Below are 24,626 nucleotides of genomic sequence, written 5' to 3'. Positions count from 1 at the left end.
AGAAGCTGTTTGGTCCAGAGATCGATGCACAAAGTATATCTATCGCCACTGTCAGAGAAAAAATATGCCTGAATCCAATTCTATGCAACGAAGATGCAAAGAAGGTGTACGACAAAATACGGGCTCAGTGGCGGTACAAAGCGCAAGTAGACAACAAGCCATCAACAGCTTCCTTGCCATCAGAAAAGGAAACAGTCAGTGACCGTGTCGAGAGAATGTTCAAAGAATCTAACACGCACGAAGACGATGAAGAGAGTTTTGATTCCTCCGACGTTGTTTCCCCCACAGAAACTACCGGAACGTCTAAGCCAGGCGTATTTAGTCCAACCCATGTTCAAACTTTGCTTCGTTTGTTCTCAGATATGATTAATGGCTCCCCGATCTCGAAGCCCATAATAACACAAAAATTGCAAAACGACAGCGAGGGTAAAGAAATGGTTACCGTCTTCACAGTCACTCAGGTGGTAAACCGACTGAAGTATGAACGAAAACAGAAGAGAGAAAAACTACGACAGAAAGCAAAACTGTAGGTGCTTGTTGACTCTTAACTTGCATTAGAGATGCCCTGTACTCTCTCTTAGCAGTGTAAAAGTTAGTGAAATTACTATCATGTTTTTCCTCTGATTCCTGTGAAGCTGAGATTGGCTTGGCTAAATGTTTCTACAGTGTAATTAGGAGTATGTCTAGATGTTCAAAGTTTTCTTACGAGTGAGGGAATGGTCTAATTTTCACGCCTAGTCCTGGTTGTTTAAGGACTGCATATTCTAAGACAATATGAATGACAGTCTTTAGTTGAGGTTCAACAGACGTTATTTGTGAAGAATAATGGAAGGAAACGAAAGGATTCGCGTTTGATACTATTTCAATTTTTAACTAGAGAATTCTTGCTTGTTGCTGTTTAAAGGCCTGGCTAAACTGGGAAATATTGCTGCATACACAAGTGTTTCTCAGTCTTACCATGTGAGAGGTAAATGTTGCAGACTCAAATTGTGCTTCTACGCGTGAAAATGTTCTTTATTTTATCCAAAGTTGAAAGCATTCTAGCTTTAATTTTCTGGCAGCTAGTCTTGTTCTTTTTGTCGTCTTATATTTTATTAAATGTTGCTTTTTGAAGATTGACTCTTGTAGTTCAATGTTCTTGAATGTCGTGGGTGGTTCTCAGTGCAATACACGAAGATACATCTCCCGTTAGGATGAAATTTCAGAAATAAAGTGATGTAGTCTTCTTGCAATTTTTAAGCAGAAATTTTATGAACTATTACAAGCCTCTTCCTAAAACTCATATTGAACATGGCACATTTAAAATGCTGTATTCTGTGGTTGGCGCGTTTCTCAACCCAGAAAAAAATCAAATTCAGCTTGTATTCTTTCCATGTCATTCATGACTATTTAACAATAAGACGGCAAACCCGTGGTTTTTATTTGTTGATAGTTGACAAGGGAAGGAGGCCCAAGTCAACTATCAAAGTTAATAGAGCGCCGATAAACGACACTGGTGCGCGCGTTATAAAAACGATAACGAGTTGTGAAATTGCCATACAAATGATGCCAATTCTTGGTATTCAAACCTCTCTCCTGCACCTTGTGTTTCACTCTATATTTGAGCATTTTGTGATATTCCTACTGTGTATTATAAAGTGTGTAAACCATGAAAAGAGGTTGCAGATTTGACAACACTATGAAGGTTATGTTCTGAAAATAATAACAGAAATAATAACATGTAACCCTGACTTTCCCAAAGTGGCACATGAAAGTTGCCAAAGTGCCATAAAGGTGCCAAAGTGCCACAATGGTACAAAAGTGCCATGCAAGGTTAACAAAGTGCCACGTGAAGTTAGAAAAGTGCCATAAGGTACGTTAGAATTGTGCCACTAGTTACAAAAGTGTCACTTGAGGGGTGCAAAAGTGCCATGCAAGGTTAACAAAGTGCCACGTGAAGTTAGAAAAGTGCCATAAGGTACGTTAGAATTGTGCCACTAGTTACAAAAGTGTCACTTGAGGGGTGCAAAAGTGCCACTTAACGTTGCGAAAGTGCCACATCAACGTTACAAAAGTGCTGTTTCGTCTAGCGCTTTCTCTCTCTCTCCCTCTCTCTCTCTCACTTTGATTGGAACATAATCTGCCAGCTATCGCAAACAGTTCAATCTATGGGAAGAATCCTTAAATAATATAGAATTTTGTGGCGATCAACTCCATTTATTGTTGAAGTAGTATTGGATGTCCTGAAGACTTTTGTAAAGAATGCTACAGTTTTGGATATGCCACAGTTAATTTTATTGGAATGATTTCAAACAACCTTCTTGAATTATTATGCTCTTCAAACAACTTTTAAGTTGAAGAATTGGCTTTAAACAGGCACTTTCGAGCTCATTAAATAACCAGAGGCCACTAAGTTGTTAACATGGTATGACTTGCTTAGAATTTATTGTAGTTTTTGATAAAATTTTATTACTCTCTAATATTAGAGTATATACATTTCTTATTGTTATTCTTGTCTTCACATCTGACTGATGGAAAAATGTCTTTTTATCATACCAGAATTATTGTCGTGGTGTAATGATTTATGTAGATACTGAAAATGTTGCTTGCACCTATTTCAAGCATTAAGCACTTTTAGCTTAGTATATTTAATTATTACACACAATCTATAATTTTTTTCCCTTTTTGTGCATAATGTTAAACTTAGTTGTTAGTCATCACATGATGAAATAGATTCTGTAAATTGGCCATTTTGAGGATTATTTATTACATATGAAAATAATTTATTGTTTTAGAGTAAAGGTTCTGAGTAAAATATCCTTATCTTGTAACTTTTTGGAATGATGTGTAACTTATTAGTGGTTAAGAACGTTTAAGAATGTTTTTGTATGGGTACAAGAATTATCTCAAACAAAGTTTGTGAAAAGGCATTTTGTCTTGCAATATTTGACAATTTTGTTGTCCAATAAAGTTTTTTCTTAGTTGTGAAATATGTGTTTATAAATCGTTGGTAGGGAAGGGGAATCCAAGGTAATCAAGGCACAAGGTACTTCTGTGAAAGAACACACTAGTAAGAGGGTGCAAAATTATCGGGAGAATTCGTTGCTTTTCCAAGAAAACCTGATGGTATGTAGTGTGGATCAAGAATTCCGAGTGAAATTTCTCGTACCGTGGAATATCAAAATCTAGAATACAGACCAATTTGTCTAGTACCGTGGAATTTCGGGTTCTTGAATACTACGCGATTCTCGTCGTATCGTGGGAAAAAATGAGGAAAATCGGGTTCCAGAGTGCAGATCGATTCGTCTAGTACCGTGGAATTTCGGGACAAGAATACCCAGTGAAACTGTTCTCAAAGTGGAAAAGACAATTTTTAGAAAGACACGAAAAAAAAGACGCAATTTTACTGACCGCGCGCTCGTATACGGTACGCCATTATTTGCGGCAAATCTGAAAGTATAAGGAAATTTCCGGGTCTCCACACGCCGCGTTTCAATGAGGTATCCTGACATCGGATTTTCCATGCCACGGGTTAAGTCCGAATCGGAACGAATAAAGTTCCTGACACTCGGTGGACACGTCGAGTGTCTTGGAACACGGTACGTCCGGGTATGTCCGTATTATCGAAGAATACGGGTCCGTATCGTATGATTTCAGCACCGCAATACGCTTTATTTCACACAGTAGTAGATCTTGAAGCTCTTCCAACGACGACGTGGGGAACTGGAGAAATAACAGCAACGAAAAATTATATTTTAGCGTAGAATGGATGGATGACAATTCTGCTCAAGTGACTGAGCGGGGTCAAGCGACCCAGATGTGGCAACATTAAAGAGGGAATACTACATGCTGAAACACGACAACGACTTAAAAGAGGATCGATATCCTTTTCCGTGAGTGAAATATATTTATTTTTTGGACGGTAGTCGTTAATCTGTAATATTAATCTGTGATATAATAATAATATTAATCTGTAGTATAACTTACACAACATGTCGTTTTAAAACGATCTCTGTTTAAAATCATATATTTCGTATTTCTCGATTAAACGCCGGGTTTTCAAGGTGGAGTTTTACCTAAGCCCCTAAAGCATTTATTTGAGGTATAAAAAGCTGCGAATGTAATGGAAAGGTATATGACTGTAAAAAATAATGTATAGAAATATTTTTTATATAAATAACCCTAGGGGCTGTCTCTGCCGTTCATGGAAACTTGATTTAGGCGCGACAACCTTTTTTTTAAGTTCTCCTCTGTAACCTCTCCATCACTTGTATGGACTTAAGTTTAAGGGAGATTTTTTATATTGTCAGGAGTCAAACGTCTTAATAAAAAATGATACATTTCAGAAAGTAGAGTACTGTAAACCAGTGTGCATTGAAAGTGTGCTGGATTGAAAATGTCTGTAGTCTCACTATTTAGTTTTCGTTGCAGTCCCTGGAGGACAACTGCACAGATACTGTCTTGTACAGTACACCTTCCAGAGTGGCCAAGAACATCCTATTCCGAAAATGCCTCAAGGGAATTCCAAGAAAAAAAAGATGCCATATGTTCGCACAAGAGATCAGCTGAAAATTGTCGCAGGGGAAATGAAACCTAAAGAAGCCCTCCATCACGTAATAAACAGATGGCCTTGGTGGTCTACAATCCTGTGTAGGATTAGGTCAGGTCCCGCGAAATCGACAACAAGTAAAAGATATAGCAAGGCGTAAAGCTATCAGCAAAGGAAGTTACCCTAAAAACATGTCAGACGCAGGAAGACCCTCTGACCCGTGGTATATGTTACTAAATGAGAGCAAGATCCAAGGAAGGGACCCAAAGACTGCATTTATTTGTGAGTCAGAGTTGGAGCTGAGCCTTTTTGCGTCGTGGGAACGAACAGACAGCTGGATGATCTGAAGCGATTCTGCTGTAATCCGGTGGAGTATCGGCCTTTAACCGTGGACCCAACGTTTGATTTTGGTCCATACAATGTCACACCGCTCTCATACCAGCATCTCATAGTTCTTCGCAGGGAAGACGGTAAACACCCAACAATGATTGGCCCAGTGCTTCTACACGAAAAGAAGACACAATCCACGTATTCGCTCTTTAGTGGGACCCTGAAGTCTCTTGAAACTGAAGAATCTAATGGCTTTCGGGACAGATGACGAAAAGGTGTTGGGTTTTAACGAAACCTACGAAAGAGCTACTCGTCTGCTTTGCGAAATCCACCTTCACAAAAATATAGACACAAACTTTGTGTCTATGGACATTAAAGGAGAGAGTAAGCAGAGTATAATGGATAATATTTTTGGAAGAAAGATAGGCAGCATTTTTGAGAGTGGACTGTCAGAAGCAGGAAGTGCAGAACAATTTATTGGCCTATTTGAAAGTCTGGAGGAAAAGTGATCATCGTTCCACTCAAATGGAAAAGCCTTCCAAGCTTGGTTTGGCTAAAAAAAAACCGAAGGATTCATACGCAGCGTTATTAGTACCGTCCGTCATAGAGCTGGCCTCGGTTGCCCACCAGACAAATTCACAACCAATCGATCTGAACGCAAAAACGGTGTCCTTCAGGACTGCGTAAAGGGTGAACGCGGATCTGCCAAAATTGACGAATACACCCTAGTAAAGACCCTCGAGAAATTAGTGAATAGCCTGGGGCAAGAAATGGAGTTGGCTGTATTGGACAAAGGAGAGTACCAACTTCGTCCAGAGTTCCGCCACCTAGTTGTCACAGGCGACAAATGGGCCAAGATGACAAACGACCAGAGAAAAGAAGCCCTCTTGCGCGTTCACCACCTTGGTCTTCAAGAAACTTCTCCTAACAGTGTAGCCTCTGTGAACAAAAAGTTAGTGGAAGGCGAGTCTGCTGTTTTCCAGCAGATTCTTTCTGCTGAGGTAGACTGGATTATCCCAGACGTTTTATAGCTCATTGCGCACAAAGGAGAAGCATTGTTAAAGGAAGGAAAAGTAACAGAGTTACTGGCAGCCTCAGCATAAGACACCCTCATCATTCCCTCAAAATCAAAGCCCACGAAGCCGCATATCATCGTTGTAAGAAACATTGAGACGTCCCACGCGAGAACAATTACGTAACGAGAGATATTGCTTTGTTTGAACAGTGCAGAAGTGATTTTGTTGATTGACGGACACGCCAGCCAAGTAATATAATCACATGTACATAATAGATTTTGATCAGTACCTTTTCGAAGCGAAGACGAGTGGTTATGCGAAGTTACGAAGTTTAGGTTTTTACGATACGAATTAGATGTTGTTGTAGTAAGTACGAATCAATAAAAGGAATCAAGAAATTACGTCTCGAAGTTTACAATAATCGTCGTGTACCCTAACGGAAAGGTAGCCTGTAAGGACTGCCAAGGGTACTCCGCGTCCTATTTGCGTGCTCATGCTGTCGCTGCGTCATTAAAAAGAGGAACCCTTGAGGCATATTTGAAGTGGCTGGTGGCTAACAAGCGTAAGACTGGTAGGCTTAACTACAGCAAAGCCATCACCTTTGGAATGCCAGCTGGAAGAGGCAGGAAGGTAGAACGACAGCCAAGAAGTAGACGCTGCAAACAAACAACCAGTATGGCGCTCCCACGAAACCCCTTGCCACCCGCGCCAAGTATTGGGGCAAATGAATGTGAAAACTACCCGGATGTTGCATAATTACATGAATTGTTTCTCGCACCGAGCCAGCCAAGTGTTGCCACTCATCAAGCACAGCTGAGTCAATTGTACCCAGCTGTGTATAATCCACCAGGCTTTCCTTTCAATGGAGGACGTTTTCATAATCCATACGCGTCAACATTTCAAGCTCACACACCACAAGCTCGTTTCCAAGCGGCACCCCCTCATCGGTCCTTGTCTATTCCATCAGGTCCATCGGCAGCAGCAGGAGCGTGGCGCTCGGGATTGTCGCCGCATTCATATTACCGCGTGGCCTTGCCGAAAAGTATGAAAAAATGCTATGGTTGCGGCGACAATTTTTCCGAAAAATCTCGTCAGCCACCACACAACACCGTCGTCAAGCACTTCGACCATCGGGTGGTACGCAAGGACGAGAGCACAGGAGCGTTGGTGCACAGCGCAGACTTTGCCAACACTTATTACCATCCCGGTCCTGTACATATCATGAGAAAAAACCCTGTTTTTGACGGCCGTGTACATATCGACCTCAGCACCTACCACTCCCTTGACGAAGGCCAGAGGGAAATGCTAAAAGCCTTTGGACTGATTGTGAATGTCGTTTTATTCACAATAATTCTACAAGCATTGAATTATTATATTTACCTTTTCGTTACAGTTCTCTATGTCTACAGAAAACACTGCAGGATTGTACGATTTAGCAATGAAAATGCAATGATGCATGGCTCGGACGGATTATTAATATAACTATATTAATAATATTAATAATTGATTACCTATTTCCACACTCCGCGTTTTCCCCCTGACCTCTTGTTTGCGATATCAGAACAAGTCGCACAAGCAAAACAGCTTGATATCACACCACAGCTTACAATGCACTTTGATGGGTTTCCAGGTCACGTCCTCTTGATCTATTGAAAGCTATATGCATTTATGTTTTTAAACTTTGGATTACATTTGGATTACTGTGGTACATAATCGGGAAATTAAAAGAAAATGCGCTCTGGCACATGTCATATCAAAATTGGACTTCATTGCCGCAATTTTCAGTCTTTGCTTTAGCCATTTGCACGAACTCCTGTCGCCAGTAAATTGATAGACACAAGGTATCTCGAAACCATATCCTGTCCCTCTGTTAACTTTTTTTCCAATCACTTCTAAATGCCCAGAGTTTGTTCCTCGCTTCAAAGATTTTGTCACCGCACACGCCCTTAAACTCGGTACACTTTCAGTAACTTCATCATTAGCTGTCGCTTGGTTTGGATGAACATCAATCTTGCGCTCTGTGTGGTCTGCATTTCCTGCGATACCAGCTTTCTCTCGCACTACAGCCACAGCACATCTTCGATGTTGTTTGGTTCACGCTTAAGTTGTCTTTTCTCGCCAAACTCAGGTTCCCATATGTCCATATAAGCATGATAGCAACGCACAAAAGATACCACTTTGATACTGTCACCACTGCGATCCATATTTCGTTGGTGATAAAGTTCACGAAGAATCACGCACAAAGATCAAACAGTGCGTGACGTGCCACGTGAATTGGAAATGAGCCAATCATTAGAAATAAATTCCGAAATTAAACAGTCGAGCTCAATCGAGTCTATTGATTGAGTTTAGTTCGTTAGGATTCTATCCTTAGTAAACAGGGCAAAGTTTACGAAACTTGGCACCTCCGACGGGACAATTCTGAAGGAAAACAGTTAGGACCAAATTGAGTGAGTATAATTTTGCTTCCTGAATTTTCTCGACGATATGGAGGTGACAGTGGAAACTTTGGAAATCAAAGTTACGTAACTCGACATGACAGTGGCAAAGACGAACGCCGTTTTAGAAGCAGGGAAGCCCGAAGCAATTGAGAGGCAGCTTGCGAGTGTTAGGGCCATAACAGCAGAAATTGATCGGATGCGACTCCACGTAGAAGCCAAAATATTAGCGGCCAAAGAGGAGATCACCGAGATTCAAACGTGGGACGACCACCTGGACGCGAAGTTTGAAGAAGCAGACAACGAAGTTGTGAAAGTACGCAAGTGACTGTATGATTGAAAAAAGGAAGCAGAAGTTCTCGCTCAAGAAGAGAAACTGCAATTCGAGGAAAACTTCACAAAACCAAGCTGGAATTCCAAATGGAGCTCCAGGCTACGCAGACTAGCCAACACCCGCTTCACACCCACACGTCAGCGACATCCAAGCTACGTTACCGAAACTGGTGATATCGAAATTTGACGGCACATTCATGGACTGGCCACGACTTTGGGGACAGTTTACCGAAACCATCGATAAAACAAGCGTCGCATCGATAACGAAATTCTCCTACCTACGAGAACTGCTCGACTCCAAAGTAAAACGAACAATAGAGGCGTTACCCTTCAAGTCACCGGGATAAAATCGCGCGAAGAGCATCCTAACAGAAAAGAACGGTAAAGAGTCCGAGATCGTGAAAGCATACAGTAGAGAAATTTTGGAAATCCCTTCATTACCAAACGCAAATCCAAAGAAAATTATCGAATTTAGCGAAAAATTAACGTATTGCGTGCTGGCTTTGCAGACGCTAAAGAAACTCGCAAGTCAATGGGGTGGTGTCCATGATGCGAGACAAATTGCCAGCCACCCATGGGGATCTCTTTCAAACGGATCCAGATTGGGAGAACTGGGATTTCGCTAATCTTTCCTAAGCAATTCGACTGTGGGTGAGGCGGAAACCGGCGGAAACAAACCAACTGAGTGCGAACAAGAGCAATCGGCCAAAGATATACCCGCTCAACCAAGAAGTATCATGCGCGTCGAGAACATCCCGGACCTCGTGGTTGCGTGGTCACTCGTGGTCACTCGTAGTTTTTGTATTGCCATCAGGCATGATCATGTTCCAGTTATGCTTCAGGACAGGACATTCTCTGGAAAAATGAAACTTGTATGACTAAATAATGATTCTATTTGTACTTAATATAAATCTTTAAAAAATATGTTTTGCAAATCAAACGTTGTTATTACATAGGGCGATAGCGCTTTCATTTTTCGAGTGTTTTATATGGTATAGAAAACTAGAAAAACGAATGTTTATCTAAATTTTACTATAGTACATTTCTGACGTTTTATAAGAATAATAACAGCCACTTTCTTCTGTCCTCAAGGTGGCCGTTGTGGAAAGGTTCAACTGTATGTGTTTGAGTATAGGATTCAACCGTCCCAGTTGTTCAATAAAGCGATAGCGCTTTTATTTTTCGAGTGTTTTATATGGTATATAAACCTAGAAAAACGAATGTTTATGTTAATTTCACTAAGGTAAATTTCTGACGTTTTATAAGAATAATAACAGCCACTTTCTTCTGTCCTCAAGGTGGCTGTTGTGGAAAGGTTCAACTGTATGTGTTTGAGTATTAGGATTCGACCATCACAGTTGTTCAATAACTGTTATCTTGAAGATTTATGTTTTGTTCCCACCTCCAACTCCAAATTTAATTAAACTTTGATGCATTTCTTTCCCATTTTCAGCATTTGTTCATGATGGTCTAAAGACTGGACAAATGAGCACTAATCTTCAAACTGATTTTATAAGAGAAAGGTATATTACCATCCTCCACTACACCAGGCCCTCCATCAAAGCAAAGAGTTCACACAGCAAAACTCATTGTGGGAAAGTATCCCTCCCGAGGGTGTAAGAAAATCTTAGACACTTCGAGCACTACACCAGGTGCCCCACCAAAGCAGAGATAGTTCACATAGCCAAACTTATCGTGGGAAATTATCCTTCCATAGGGGATAAGAAAACCCTGTACACCTCAAGCGCTACATCAGGTGCCCCACCAAAGTAGAGAGAGTTCACATAGCCAAACTTATTGTGGGAAAAGTATCCCTGCAGAGTGGATACGAAATCTTAGACAACACAAGTACATGGAATATTTATTTGGCGCACTTCTTATCCTTCTTCTGCTTTAGAGATAACTAACATCACCTGATGTACACCGGTTTATGGTATGATTTGAAGTATAAGTGCTCTTTTCAAACTAAACTCTTTCTAGCTGGTGTGTTTCTTTTACACAGTCTCCTCCTTGCAATTTTGGGGTTAATTAAAGGTTAAAATCGTAAATGCATTTAAAAACTAAAGCAACCAAAGACCACAACAGCAGACAACAATGGGAATAACAAAAAGGAAGAAGCAATTGACATCCTCAAGAACTACAAATCTACCCGTAAAAGAGATTGCCTTCCCTATCTGGATAAAGTTATGGAACATACCTCCAGAAGAGCACAAAGAGTAGACAGCCCCCGCCCAATAAGAGAGGTGTTGGAAAACAACATGTAACCTTCCCTTCAACAGCATGTGCAAGTAATTACACCAAGAAGTAACAAAATTAATAAAAAGACTATCAATGGAGAAGGCAAAATGGTGTAAATACTGGCAATTACTCCAGTCGATGCGGCATGAAACTGCGAGATGAAAGGATCTGTTTAATCTGCTTTTTTGCTTTACTGCATCAGGTTACTTTTTAATTTTCACTTTTTTTCTATTCATATATTCCTCATTTTATGTCCTTACTGATCTTATATATTACTTCCTTTCATATTTATTCTTAGTTAGCTGGTAATAGGTAATACCAATGTACATGTAACTCGTGTTTTCCCTGAATATCGGGGATATATGCATGTATACAAATATAGGCCACATAGAGTACCGTGCTTTGTTAATATACATTCAATAACTTAATGAACAATAATCATTACTGAAAGATATAATTGTTCATTAAGTACGTGTAACTACGAAAACTTCTCAGTAATTATTTCAAGGGGTAACTCAAAGTTGTTTAGAACTACTGCTCTTTCCTTCCCTTAAGACAGCTAAAACAAATGCAGCAAAAATAAAAAGAGAGAAAAAAAAGTAAAGCAGGAATGGGACATGGAAAAGAAAGAAATGGAAGTTTTTTGACATTATCAACATCTGTACATCCCTAAACCAAACCATCAAAGCTGGCATTAGAATAGGCGCCTTGGAGAATACAGGTATGGACCACTACAGAAACCAGCGCCGTGACTCTACTAATGGAGACCCTGTAATACGTCCCTGAGAAGAAACGAGCTGTCAGTGGACCAGCTATGTTGGCCGTTGATGAGGAGTTGGTGGAATTCGTTATCCATCTACATGTGCCTAAAGATATTTTTTCCCAAATGTTTCAATGCACCAGGCGACTTATGGCTTGAGAACTAGAGGGTGACTGCCACTAATATTTTAAAGGTCATTGTGACGATATAACGGGAGAATATGGCTGCTGGAGAAGAAATCAATGATGCTGTTCTGCACATCGCCGAGAGTGAAATTGACAAAGTTGTGTATTTTAATCTGGGATCCATAAAAATCAAACTCATCAAAGAAACCTGACAATTGCATAACCTCTCAAGCTTATCTTCCCTCCATTGGGTTGTTAGGGATTGGATACCGAATCCCTCCGCCCTTTTCTTCATAAGAAAGCTCCGTTAGCTACTGAGCACGCTGGGGAAGAAAAGGACTTTGAGATTTCCTGTAACTCTTCTTCTTCTCAAGAAAGGTAGATTGAGCCTCCATTTGGTTTTCAAAGAAAGGACGTAGAAAATACGAAGTACTCTGAACAAGAGAAGCACTTTGAAGTTTCCTGTAACTCTGAGGTGGAACACAATGGAACGTTTGTGTTTAACAATCCTTTACTTTTCAAGAAAGGTAAATGAAGCCTTCATTTGGGCTTTAGGTAATGGATGCAGAAAATATGAAGTACTCTGAACAAGAGAAGGACGTTAGCGTTGCCTGCAACTCCGAGGTATGGGAGGATATTGGTCAGGACACAATGGCACATTATTTTTATGTTCCTTAATCTACTCTTCAAGAAAGGTAGATTGAGCCTTCATTTGCTTTTCAAGGAACGGATGAAGAAAATACGGAGTACACTAAACAAGAGAAGGGCGTTGAAGTTTCCTGTAACTCCGAAGTGTGCGAGGATATTGGTCAAACACAATGGAAGGGTTGTGTTTTATACTCTTCTACTTGCCCGGAAAGGCAGATTAAACTTCCATTTGGGTTTTAGGCAATGGATGTAGAAAATACGGAGTACTTCAAACAAAAGAAGGACATTGATGTTTCCTGTACCTCCGGAGCTTGAGAAAGTGAGGCACCACCACAAAAGGCGAAAGGACACTGACCTGAAGGAGAACACAAAAACAGCCACAGACACACGAGAAGCACCACCAAGCACAGACCTACAAGCACCACAGAGTACAGACCTACAAGCACAACCAAGCACAGACAGACAGACAACTCCAGTTAGAGACTTTGATTTTACAATGTATGTTTTAAGTAGTGTTTCTGTTCTTAAAATTGGCTCGCTCAGCTTTGTTGACTCATGTAGTTCACCTTTTATTATTTGTCGTATTTTAAAGTCTAATCTCGGGAAAAGTGTTCAAGTTGCAGGTATTCGTTGTTTGTGCGATGGGGGTAAGGTTTTGTCTGTTTTGTGTAATTTTCAAGTGACTGTCGACTTTTCATTTTGAGTGTTCGTTCCTGTAACAGTTCTGCGTTTTGTTTGTCAAGTGTGTCCAGTGAAGTTAGTAAATATGCATTCGTGGTCAAACTCATGTTTGTTTATCACAAGAAAATAACTTTGGAAATGTTTTCTATCTGAGAGAGTTGCGTCGTCATGCCTTGGGGGCTCAAATGCGCCAAGCTGTGCTGAGTGGCATTTCTCTTAATGTCACTCGAATTAAGAATTTATTATAAGGACATTTATTGTACTATATATACCTACCATACATATTACTTATTCACCTATTTGTTCTTATTTACCTGGTATCATTTAGTATCAGTGTACATGTAACTCATGTTATTCCCTGTATATCAGGGATTTATGCATATATTTAAGTATATGTCACACAAAGTACCATTCTTTTTTAACATACATTTAAAACCAAATGAATAACAATTACTGATAGATAACATTCATGCAAAAAACAAGGACAACAGAGAGTTACACGCTGTTTTTCTTTTCCCTCTCTGAAATGTGAATGTTGTACAATAAAAATAATAAAGTTGATTCCATTACAAGGTTTTTAACTTCAAGGTGCCTTCTAAAATATTTCAGTTCACCTATCTGTTCGGAGTTTCATCTTTTGGAGTCGATGAATAGTAAAGATCCTTGCAAATTTCAATGACCACTGGACCCCAGATAACAGCAAGAAAACAAGAACTTGTCTGTTACTCTTTAAGGAAAAAATATATTGATAATAAAAATAACAAAATCAAAAGGGTGAAAACTTGAAAGCTAAAATCATACTGTTGCGAGTTATTTCTTTCAACCCATCCCCTGTCCTTGCCATTGACAAGGCATCCAAAGAAAGACCTTCATGTGCTAACTTTGGAGCCATCTTGAGCAAACATTTTGCCAGTTGGAAAGTAAGACTGCTGCATTTTCAACTTAAAGGTACCAGAAATTTTGTAGAGGAGAAAAAAGTGATGCAACATCATCAAATGGCACCTTAAACTCTATGTAGTAAACGGAAGAGTACACTCTCTGGAAAAAATATAAAATATAACCAAAGATAAATTCATCTTTAACACCATCTACCTATACACAATGCTCACAAACTCAATGCTCCCATGAGGGGCTTACCAAAAAGTTGACAGGTACATTTCTATCACCTAATAGACAGTGCAATGCAATGAAGAGAAGAGCACCAGAATTGTACAAGTACATGTAAATGTAAGTAGGCCAGTTTCCTTTCTGTAGGTCATATAATTTGTAAGTTTTTTTTTTATTTTATTACTTCTTTCCTATTTATTTTTGTATTTGTTCACTTAGTTTTCTATTAGCAATTGTAGCAGGTTCCAATCAGCATTTGCTGCCATCGTTTACGAACCTGCTTTAACAAATAAATTATTGTGGTATGGATGGACGCATGCATGCATGCATAATTCTTTAGATTTGGAACCACAGAGATCATTTCTCCAATTGGCTCGATTAAACTGTTCATTTATCCAAAACAAGAACACAGCCTTCGGAAAGTTGGGAAAAAGAAAAAGGGGCATTGTCCATCATGGCAACCCTCCAATTAAGTCCATGGGATCACCTGGGGATAACTTTTCCCATGGCAAGAAATTGAGGACAGTCAGTGGTCAAAGAACCATGTTTCACCCTAATGCGCCTGCATGGAAGGTTCCATTATAATTTCAAAAAAATTGTCAAATTTTTCATTTTCTAAGGTGCTGAATACTTTAAGCAAGGCAAATTTTTATTCAGAAAGCTGGACGAAGAGAAAATCAGGTAGATTTTATGAAGTAGAGTGAGTGGCGTCAAGGAGAGTAAAACAAGAAAAGGTAAGCATACTGTATGTCTTGATATCCCTTTATCCTATGGTTTTTACTTTACTTCATGCAATCGTGAGGTGTTTGATCTCAATTAATGTAATTTTCATTATCTTATTATTACTTAGAACAAATATTTTATTAAATGGAAGGGCTATTCGAGCCTAGAAAACTCATGGAAGCCTGCAAAAAATATGAACTCACTTTCTTTGAGGTAAGTTCTGTGATCACAAGCTATACTATTTGATCATCATATAACTTTTGCTTGAAGAGCGAGGATAGTTACTGCAGATATGAATTTGTTGAAAGTCCTTTCCCTTTGCTGATAGAAAAAAGCTGCTTTTATTTCTTGGCATGTAGTAATGTGGGTCTTATGGCTATTTATGTGTAGATTTATTAGTACACAAAATATTTATTACTCATTTCTAGGTCATTTTACAACCCTAAGATGACCACAGATGAAATTAAAGTTGCTAGTGATGCTCTACATTGTGGCATTTTAGACCACCTAAAATTAAAAAGCTCCCTGCATGCTGTCATTGCTTTGAAGCATGCTGACTTTAATTTTCTATCTAAATGCAGAGGATGCAAAATCAATTATGCTGCTTATAAGGCATTTGACCAACCTCTCATAAGGCATTTGATCATTCCCTTTTAATAGGGGAATTCAAACCTGGTTCTGGATCACCAGTATTAATGATTATCAAAGGTTTATAGAAGCCTGTGCTTGCATCCAAAGGTTTTACTCCTCTTGCTTCCCATGGCATGTAGCAAACTCAGTAACTATCCATGGAACGCTTTTAGAGTTCTTTTAGAGATGAGAGAGTCTATTCCCATTTATAAAGCTTTCACAAAAATCTGGCTCCACACAGAGCTTGTGTTTTTGTCTTCATGCTTTTTTAACTCCTCAAGTACCGAAGGGAATTTAATCTGGGAAGCTGCTAATGTACTATTAGAGTGACAGAATTCTTATGGCCTTTAATCGTATGGTTTTTAATCTAGAATAACACCAAATTTATAATGAAAGACTTGTATTTGATATAATTTATAAATGGATGGTGCTTTATCCACTTGCAACCATACTGTAGTGAAATATTCTTTTAACATTCAATTATAGCTATTTTGATTTAGCCAATTACTTCCCAAATCTAGAGTTACTTTGTGATATCAACACTTAAGTTTAAGCATCAATTTTCTTCCTAATGCTCAGGTTAAAAAAAATATTTTACTTAAATGAGGAAGGATATAATTAATATAAAATTACCCTATTGAGGTTTTGCTTGCAATTTAAATATCTAACAATAACATACTCTGGTGGTGAGAGAGCTTGTTTGGCACATTTTGATTTTTTTTTTGGTGTATACAATATTTGTATGTACTTGTATATAATAAAATGCGTCCAAATATATGAATTGATTTTAAAAAGTTAATGAGAAATTTTCTCCTTGTGAAAGTAAGGAGAATTAGCCAAATTAACTCTTTCAGAGGCACAATGTGAGGCAATTCTGAAAGAGGTCATGGAATAGTTTTACATGTAGGTGGAGTTCAACCTCATGATCCCCAAATGCTTAGTCTAAAAAGTAGCAGGCAGGCAATTTACAGAACCATCCCCTGGTCCTAAGCAACGATATCTTGTAGACTGTAAGGAAGGAACATTTTTTTGATGCCATATTTACCACTGATATGCAAGAGCTACTTTTCACAGAAACCAATAGCTACCATGAGCAGCAAGTAGCAGCTCAACTCAGCAAACACAAGAGAAAGTGGAGTCCTGTCACACAGGAATGCATTCATCAGCACTATGATTTACATGGGCATCGTAAAGTTGTTGCATGTATGAGCTTACATGTTCTAGAACACAGACAACCACCTCCATAAAGAAATATGTCAACTCTATCATGACCCAGATGCACTTTTTGCAATAATGGAAGTACCTTCACTGAGTGAACAATGCTAGAGACCTCCTCAGGGAGGACCCTGATTTTAATAAAATTTATTGTGTCAGGCAATTTTCAAATTGTATTTTGAGAAATTCTCAGACTGTATAGACTTGACTGGGAGGTTTTAACTGATAAGATAATGGTTCTTCAAGAAGGGAGAATCTTGTTCAAGCAGTATATAAAGAACAAGCCTGTGGGGTAGGGAATCAAACAATGGGTGCTTTTTGAAGCCAATAAAAGCTGTCTTTAATTTTCAATTCTACCTTGTACAAGAAGACAGGCAAGAGGAAGAGCACTTGTGCCTACAGTATAAGGAGTTTATGGGCAAAGTTGATTTGGCAGACCAAATTCAGCAGATCTCTAAAGTTATACACAAGTCAAACAAAGCCTGAAAAAAGTTTTCTATTATGGGCTTGAAGTGTGTGTGTGCGCTAAATTCCTTCACCATTTTGAAGAAAGTAAAGCTGACACGCCAAGAACTCTTTTATTTTAGAATTGCCATTGTGCACCATTTTTTAGAAGGGAAGAGTTTTCCTGCTGACCATCCACTTTCCAGGCCTCCTTCTGTAATGGATGCTAGGAGACTTAACAGGCAGTACTATTAAATGTCTGTAGAAGAAGACAGGAGAGACTGTGTTGTGTGTGCTAGAGTTGTTTCTGGCCAAAAACGTGAGCAGAAACTTCAAGAACAAGACAAACACAGTGTCCATCACCTATGACTGCAACCTCTCTGTAGAGAAATTGTGGGTAAGGCAGTACTCATTGGTGGAGTACTAGCCCTAGGTATGCCCTCTTTCTCTTAAAGGCAAAGGAATACTACAGAGCCTTGTGAACTGTTTTTTTTTTTCCCTTTAACTTCGCTTGTGACGGTTTCTATATATTGTAATTTTTTCTGTAAGAAAGGAGAATTATTTCCATACACCTGTACCTCCTATTTATGGCTCTTTGTGCCATTTATGATCTCTTTTTTAATGATTTCAAGTGAGGCTAGCAAGTTGTCACTCAAGGAATATTGCATACCCTCAAATTATTTAAAATTGATCAGCTGCATATTGACAGACAACATAAGGATTACTTTGGTTGCATTGAAGATAACTGGACAGAGCAAAAAGTCTTTAATTCCTGAAATAATCTACTTTTGCAAAATACAAAATTTATACTCATGAGTATGAAAATGCCCTGTCTTCAAAGGGGTTGTGTAACTAAAGTCACACTCTCTAGATCTGATCAAGATCTATATATTGTTTGTTTAAAAGAATTCCCATGATGATTCTGGTTTCTAACAAAGTTTCTAATACTTATTTAATGATTTCTGAAATTACTCTACTTTTCAGGAGATTTGGAATTGAAACTCTTTCCAGAAGAGCTCTTAACCACCAAGAATTCTGATCTCTTCTTAAGATATTTAGATGTCAAGCATTCTCACCAGAAGAATTCCCTTCTATGTGATCTTGTTGCAAGAAGATAAAATCTTCTTGCCAAAAATGCAATCACATTAATTCTTGTCCAGAGAATTTCGTTTTCAATCAAAGAAAATTGTGAATAGGGGAATGGAGAAAGAGAAGCGACCAAAAACGAATTTCTCCTCCCCTTTTCAATACATTCATTGGAAAGAAATTTACACTAATTTAAGAATATCTTTCATTTAACACCAAAGTTTAGAAATAAAGTGAAATTAATCAAAAGTTGTGGCAAAAACACTGATGAAAGTAGATTCTTAGATCTTTAGAGTGAAAGGGTTAAAACTTAAGTCACTAAGAAATAAAATTATTGAAGGGAAAAAATGTTGGTTACTCGAAAAAAACTCGTATGATGAATGTGCAGAGACAAAGTTGAATACTCAGTGATTACCTGAAATTTAATTGCTATCAATTCAATTTTCATGCTTAGGTTAAATGTTAAGTTCTCATTTGGATGGTAATTATCGTCATGAGAAAACAGAGCTCACCTCATCGCTACTATCCACGAACAATCCAAATATTGTCTGTCCTTGTGAGTTCTAGAAGAGGACTCTCCACTACAGCACGTCCTTACGACAAAGGGAAGCGTCTCATAGTTCCTGCTTAGACACCTGAAATGGCAAAGAAACGAATTCCATCTTTTTGTCGCTCTTTCTTGGTTTTTCGGGGACACTTTGAGGCTGAGGTGGCAGTTACGGTAGCAACTTGTCAGATTTCACAACACACACCTCCTGTCCTGCCCTAAAAAACGTCACAACCGTCTTATTGGCCATCTTGTGCTTGCATTTTTCGTAGCAGGAAGGCGAACATGGCCTGCAGGTAGCCAAAAGTATCGATCGAGTTCACTGAACGACTTTCGAAGCCGCATGGCTCCTCGAAATACTCTAGTGTTCGCGCGGGGATGCAATCACGTAGCTATGTAACCTGGCCTTTTCAGCCCCGCATTGCTACTTTCCAGTACGGCCTGGGACCGACAATAAGAAACAAATGTACTAATACACTTTGAAAATAAACAAACAAAGATTTTTTTTTTCACGCAAAGGAAATGAAAGAGACTGATCAAACAGGATTTGAGTCTGAGTGACAGTGAATCACGTCTGCGTGTGTCACTGTTTCGCTTTAGAATCCATAGCAAACAGTATATACCGATTACAATAGCGGTAACGTATAACTTTTTTTTTCAAAGTTACAGGCGTCGATATTTTTCATATCATCCGTGTAAACCACCATTTTGATTGACACTCTCATCATGCGCCATCAGCCTAAAGAGTCATACAATTTTTCTCATCATTTGAGATTTCTCGTGCATGATCCTGGCCTTATCTTTTCCGAAAAAGATCCCACTACTTCTAAAAGATGCATAATAATTTATTTTGAGTGACACAAAACCATTAATTTTTGTCTTTATATACCGGTATGAAAGATTAGTTTCAGGCTGACCTGCCTGGCCAAGCGTGGCTTTTAAGAGAGGCGAACCTAAGGGGTAAATCTTTATTCGGATGAAGTCTATCTATTACCATTCTCAAGTTATATTTAGGACTATATAGACACTCTAAAAAACGACATGGTTCGAAAATCTAGCATAAAACTTCTTATTAAAGACTGGATCATTAGATAATGCAATTCCAGAGTCTTCATTGGCCTAGCTATCATGGGTTATGAGCCACTATACCATGCGTGCGACTGAAAAAGAGTTGATCCCGAAGAGTGTTTGTACATTGTAATATTCCATTTGTTTTTACAAAACCAAGTTGGAAAGATTTATCTATATTTTGGGGCCTTTTTAATGAAGCAATTATTCCACTCGCGCTTGTTGGATATGAGATGATTATAGCCAACACAGCCCCACGTGCCTCGTTGGCTAGCCATCATCTCATATCCACCAAGCGCGAATGGAGTAATCGTTTATTAATTAGAACTTAAGTGGCCATTTGATGACTTTAATCAGTTTGAATTTGCTATGATACGTCTTTTTTGAGTGGTGCAGGACTACTCCAGTTTTTCAGTCTACGTCAAGATATTCAATGTTAACATGACAATTACTTAACAAAATAATGATCAACGCTTCATAACGTTGCATATGTATTCAGTCATTTTTGAAAAAGTTATAAAATTGCATTATTGACGAAGAAGGACTCAAGTTCACGATTTGACCAGAAGAGACAACAAGGGCGGAAATACTGATGAGTTAGGGAAGACAAAGAGTAGCTCAACTGTCCTCTTAACGCGTAGCCAAGGCAAGGGTATATCCTACTGAACTTTCCCCAGCACCCCGACACGTCGTCCACGCCCCTGCTTTCGCACATCGAAGCTTCTCTATTGAAATTTGGTTTGGTTGAACAAAATGGTTCTACCTCCTTCGGGTGTTGTTATCATAATTTTGGGTAGATAATACTGATGTGGGCTTGCTACAGCTGCTTGCAGAATAGTTTGTGGCTGATTTGGATGATTCATAGACTCTAGTGTCTCAGTTTTTGCTAACTCTTCGATACCTTCCCCTAATACTAAGTGTTGGACACTGCTACTTCCGGAGAAATCTTTCTTACGAATTGTGGTGGTCTGTCTCCTATTGATAGCATTGGTGTCCTCTGACTTGTTTCGATGTTCTTCCTGCTTTCGTGCGGCTCTTCGAACAATGTTAACAAATACTTTCAGAAACCTTCCATCAGCTCTTGCAAAAATTAGTGAGCTAACTGCATATTTCAGGTAGGTGAACGATTGACAGATGACAATGGCGTTTGAACAACGTACCTCTGCTTTAACATATACGATGGAAAATGCCATATAGGGCAGGTATGAAAAACAAAAAACCAGAATAATTAGGATCACCGTCCAGGAAATGTCTCTCCCCTTGAAATACTTCTGGTTCCTCCTCGTTCGTGAAGAACTGGTACCAACATCATTGAAGATACTCTTAATCAGTTTTCTTATTTTAAGAAAATAATAGATATTTGAAGAGATGGAAATTACCAAAGCTATGAATAATACAGATCGAATAATCGTAAGAAATATGGGCCCTTTGTCTAGCGGAACATAGGGAATAAAGTGTTTGCCTTTGATGACAAATATTGCAGAGATTCCAACACCAGGTATTGCAGCAAGTGTTAACACCATCGATATTCTTTTGGTTGAAAGATAAGCCTGCCTATTTAAGGCTCTTCTTAGGGTGTCATGCAAATCAATGCTTAGCAAGAAGAAGGACGTAATGTAGCCCCAAAAGAGGAATGAACCAAGAGCTGCTTGTGCAAGTAATAAGTTTCGTCGATGAAACTCGGCAGGAGATGCCACCATTGTGCTTAAGGCCAACGGGATGTCTATTGCACAACCAAAAAATCCTATAGAAGCAAGGCTGGTCAGAATCGCATTCGTGGTCTTTCTCTTGAAGTCACTCCTAAATCGTAGAACTGTAACAACAATGGTGTTAGCAGTAATGCCAATCGCAGCCAAGAGAAAAAGAAAGACTCCCAAGAATATTCTGGCTGATGCAGAGATCTCCTTCTCCATTTAGTTACTCCCAGACGAGTGGAGGATGAATTTCTTGAGGCTGAATTTCCTGTCGCTATCTTCTCTCAGGTTAACGCGTGCTTCTAAAAGCCATGAGACATTGATTACCTTCTTTAAATGATCTAAGACAGAAATCTAAAAGAAAGCCAAGAGCGAAGTGATGAGTAAATTGTAATTGAGGCGCAGTCCAATATTGTTAAATGATAAAATTACAATTATAGGTAATCTACAATATCGTAAGGTTTTCCTGTGTTGGAAAGAAAAGGAATGTAAATGTTATATTATTTTAAGTCATTTAATGTAAATTATAAAAAAGGGTAGGTTGATTACTTCGTACTCCTTCTTGGTGGTCTTATCTTAAAGGTCGAGTTTGATCACGTTCTTCTTCTGAGTTTGGCCACGTTCTCCTTGTGAGTTTAATCACGTTTTCTTCGTTGTGATCGTGAGGTTGACATGGAACTCATGATAAGCCATGTTCTTAAATAATTTAATTTGTTAGTCCAGGAAGAGTAAATCTCCCTGGTAATAGGTCGCGTTCGACACCTTCGTGTTCCCAGGGGTAATTTAAGGGTAAACAGGTGATACCCCTCATGTTTCGCAACCAAAAGCAATTTGGGGGCGGTACTTGTGAGCGCCTTTCTTCTTTAACTCTTGTGACCAAGATGTTGTTATGTAACAATCTTTAAAGCTGATTTTCTCTTAAGATACACTTTCAGGTATAAATAATACTCTGAACCAAGGTTATTTGTAATTTTTATATTGTCGATCTCGTTTCTGTTCTAGCCGATCTCAACCGTAAAGATATGAAAATTAAGGAAGAAATTGATTTTGTAACTGCGTAGACAACCCTAAGGTGCATACTCAGTATGTGGGAACTATAATACGTAGTCAAGCGTGATTCGCTAGTTGAGATGGTACGATGACGACACAAGAAGATTGACGGCTTAGAAATGTCATCCGCAGTGTCACCTTTATAAGCAGAGACTCTAGTTTTCCCTAATATATTGAAGCTAGTCCCCGTTAGAACAACTTGAGAAGGAAAGAAAATAAAGAAGGATCAACCAAACCAACAATGCGTGTTAGAGAAATTAATTCTAACAATATTATACTTACTAAACATCCAAATACATGCCGGTCAAACAATTGTTACATAAATTTTCGCTGCCGTGAACCATCGAGGCTGTTTCAGAAATTTGCTAATTGATCTGATTCCCATGTAACGTAATTGAAAATAAGTTTCTTGATAATCAGTGAGAGATTGTTGTTGCAGGCCAGCCTCAGAAAGAACTTGAGTTTCTTGAACAATCCGAAAAAAGCCTTAAAATAAGGCATAACTATGAAACAGTTTTTTTCTCTAACTTTTTATGTGGAATTGTCAATGTGCACAGTTTTGATAAACGCATGTTTTCCTGTAGACTTGATTTCCGTATGTAGATAAAGCTGGGAAAGCGCTTTTCAATCATTTTTTCAACAAAAATCGCAAGCTTAACATCCACACTTTTTTCCATAATTCTCTTGATTAGGGCAAAGGTAGAAGAAAAACCTTTGAACTTGGAGTCGTGCAGGTTAAAAAGGGATTCATTACGCAATCTTCGCAAAATTTGCATAAAACCCACAATTTTCGGTTTCTCTGTCGATCCGTTATGTAAATAATAGAATGACAGAAACTGAGGCCTTCACTTTTTTTCTGTCGAATACAAAACAGTTTCTTTAAATACATGTGGTTTTGAAACCAGCAGATCAAACCGAGAGATAGAATTTTCGGAATCAATTTTTGTAGATATATTTATTGTAAATAGAATAAGAGAAATGGTAAGTTTTGAGCTCGGTGAAGAAATGAAGAAAGATGTTTTTCGTCTTGTCACGAGCGTGAGACAAAGAAGAAATTTTGAGTCTCCATGAGGAATCGAACCTCAGACCTTCGGATTCCTCGCTTTGATGCTCTACTACTGAGCCACAGAGACTCTACGCTGAACGAGGTCTATCACGAAGTTCACATGACACGCTTCCTGTATACTGCTAGGATCAGCAATGTCGACAGCGGCATGTTTGTGAATAGAACAAGAGAAATGGTAGGTTTTAAGCTCGGTAAAGAAATAGAGAAAGATGTTTTTCGTCTTGTCCCTCATGGGGGCTCAGAGGGTTACATCATAACGATTGCCTGTATGAGGGAAATCGATCACTTTGGTTGATAGTGCAGCCCTAATCATGAGAATAGCGACAGAATGACCGACTTTTTGACTAAAATGTAGATGAAAACTCATAGAATTAGCTTTATTATGGCTCAGCGAGCGCAAACGGTTTTCATAATTATTCATTGGGTAGCCTGAATTTAATTTGTATTTCATTGCATTAATTCGTTCATTTTTAGGCTAAGTATGTGAATTTCACATTAGTCGTTCTCCGTCAACAACAACATCAAAATAGTCGCTGATCACCTGCCAAGCCGTGATACTCGTTCAATCTACACGCAAGCCATGCCTTAATTTTGACAACCTACTCATGTAGTTTGATTAGATAAAGATTGGATAAAGTTTTGTTGATCGTTCAGACACAAGGGTAGTGATAGATAAATATTTGCCTTACCTCAGCTGAACTCCAAACGAGACTAGATGAACCGTCGCTACCACAGTTTAACAAATGTCTCAAATACTACCGGCCACCTGGTCTTATCGCTAGAATCATCTTTCCTCTTACGTCATTGAAGGATGCACCACACACCTTTTGTTGGTACGATAAAAAATTCGGAAGTGTAGAAATTCTTTGCCTTCCCCTGCTTTTTAGCTCTCATTTCAT

General features: G+C 38.8%; 1 protein-coding gene and 1 long non-coding RNA gene across 2 annotated transcripts; both read right to left on the bottom strand.

The window, feature by feature from the left end:
- Positions 1–1,421: 1,421 nt before the first annotated feature.
- LOC131768896 (uncharacterized) lies at positions 1,422–19,201 on the bottom strand. The gene is made up of 3 exons (XR_010718785.1): positions 19,055–19,201; positions 18,815–18,937; positions 1,422–3,702 (listed from the first exon to the last, which is right to left on the bottom strand). It is a non-coding gene; the product is annotated as an uncharacterized lncRNA (long non-coding RNA).
- Positions 19,202–20,219: 1,018 nt separating this feature from the next.
- On the bottom strand, positions 20,220–24,472 carry LOC136283564 (uncharacterized). The gene is made up of 2 exons (XM_066172600.1): positions 24,417–24,472; positions 20,220–21,965 (listed from the first exon to the last, which is right to left on the bottom strand). The coding sequence occupies exon 2, from the start codon at positions 21,828–21,830 to the stop codon at positions 20,643–20,645; it is 1,188 nt and encodes a 395-aa protein (XP_066028697.1). The 5' UTR covers positions 21,831–21,965; positions 24,417–24,472; the 3' UTR covers positions 20,220–20,642.
- Positions 24,473–24,626: the final 154 nt, after the last annotated feature.

Source organism: Pocillopora verrucosa, chromosome 9 (genome assembly GCF_036669915.1).
Source record: "Pocillopora verrucosa isolate sample1 chromosome 9, ASM3666991v2, whole genome shotgun sequence".
NCBI lineage: Eukaryota > Metazoa > Cnidaria > Anthozoa > Scleractinia > Pocilloporidae > Pocillopora > Pocillopora verrucosa.
Note: the sequence above shows the minus strand (reverse complement) of the source record. Positions and strands in the feature narration are given on the sequence as shown.

What these genes read in the sequence shown, in the direction of transcription:
- LOC136283564 (XM_066172600.1), bottom strand. Translation starts at nt 21,830, where the DNA reads ATGGAGAAGGAGATCTCTGCATCAGCCAGAATATTCTTGGGAGTCTTT.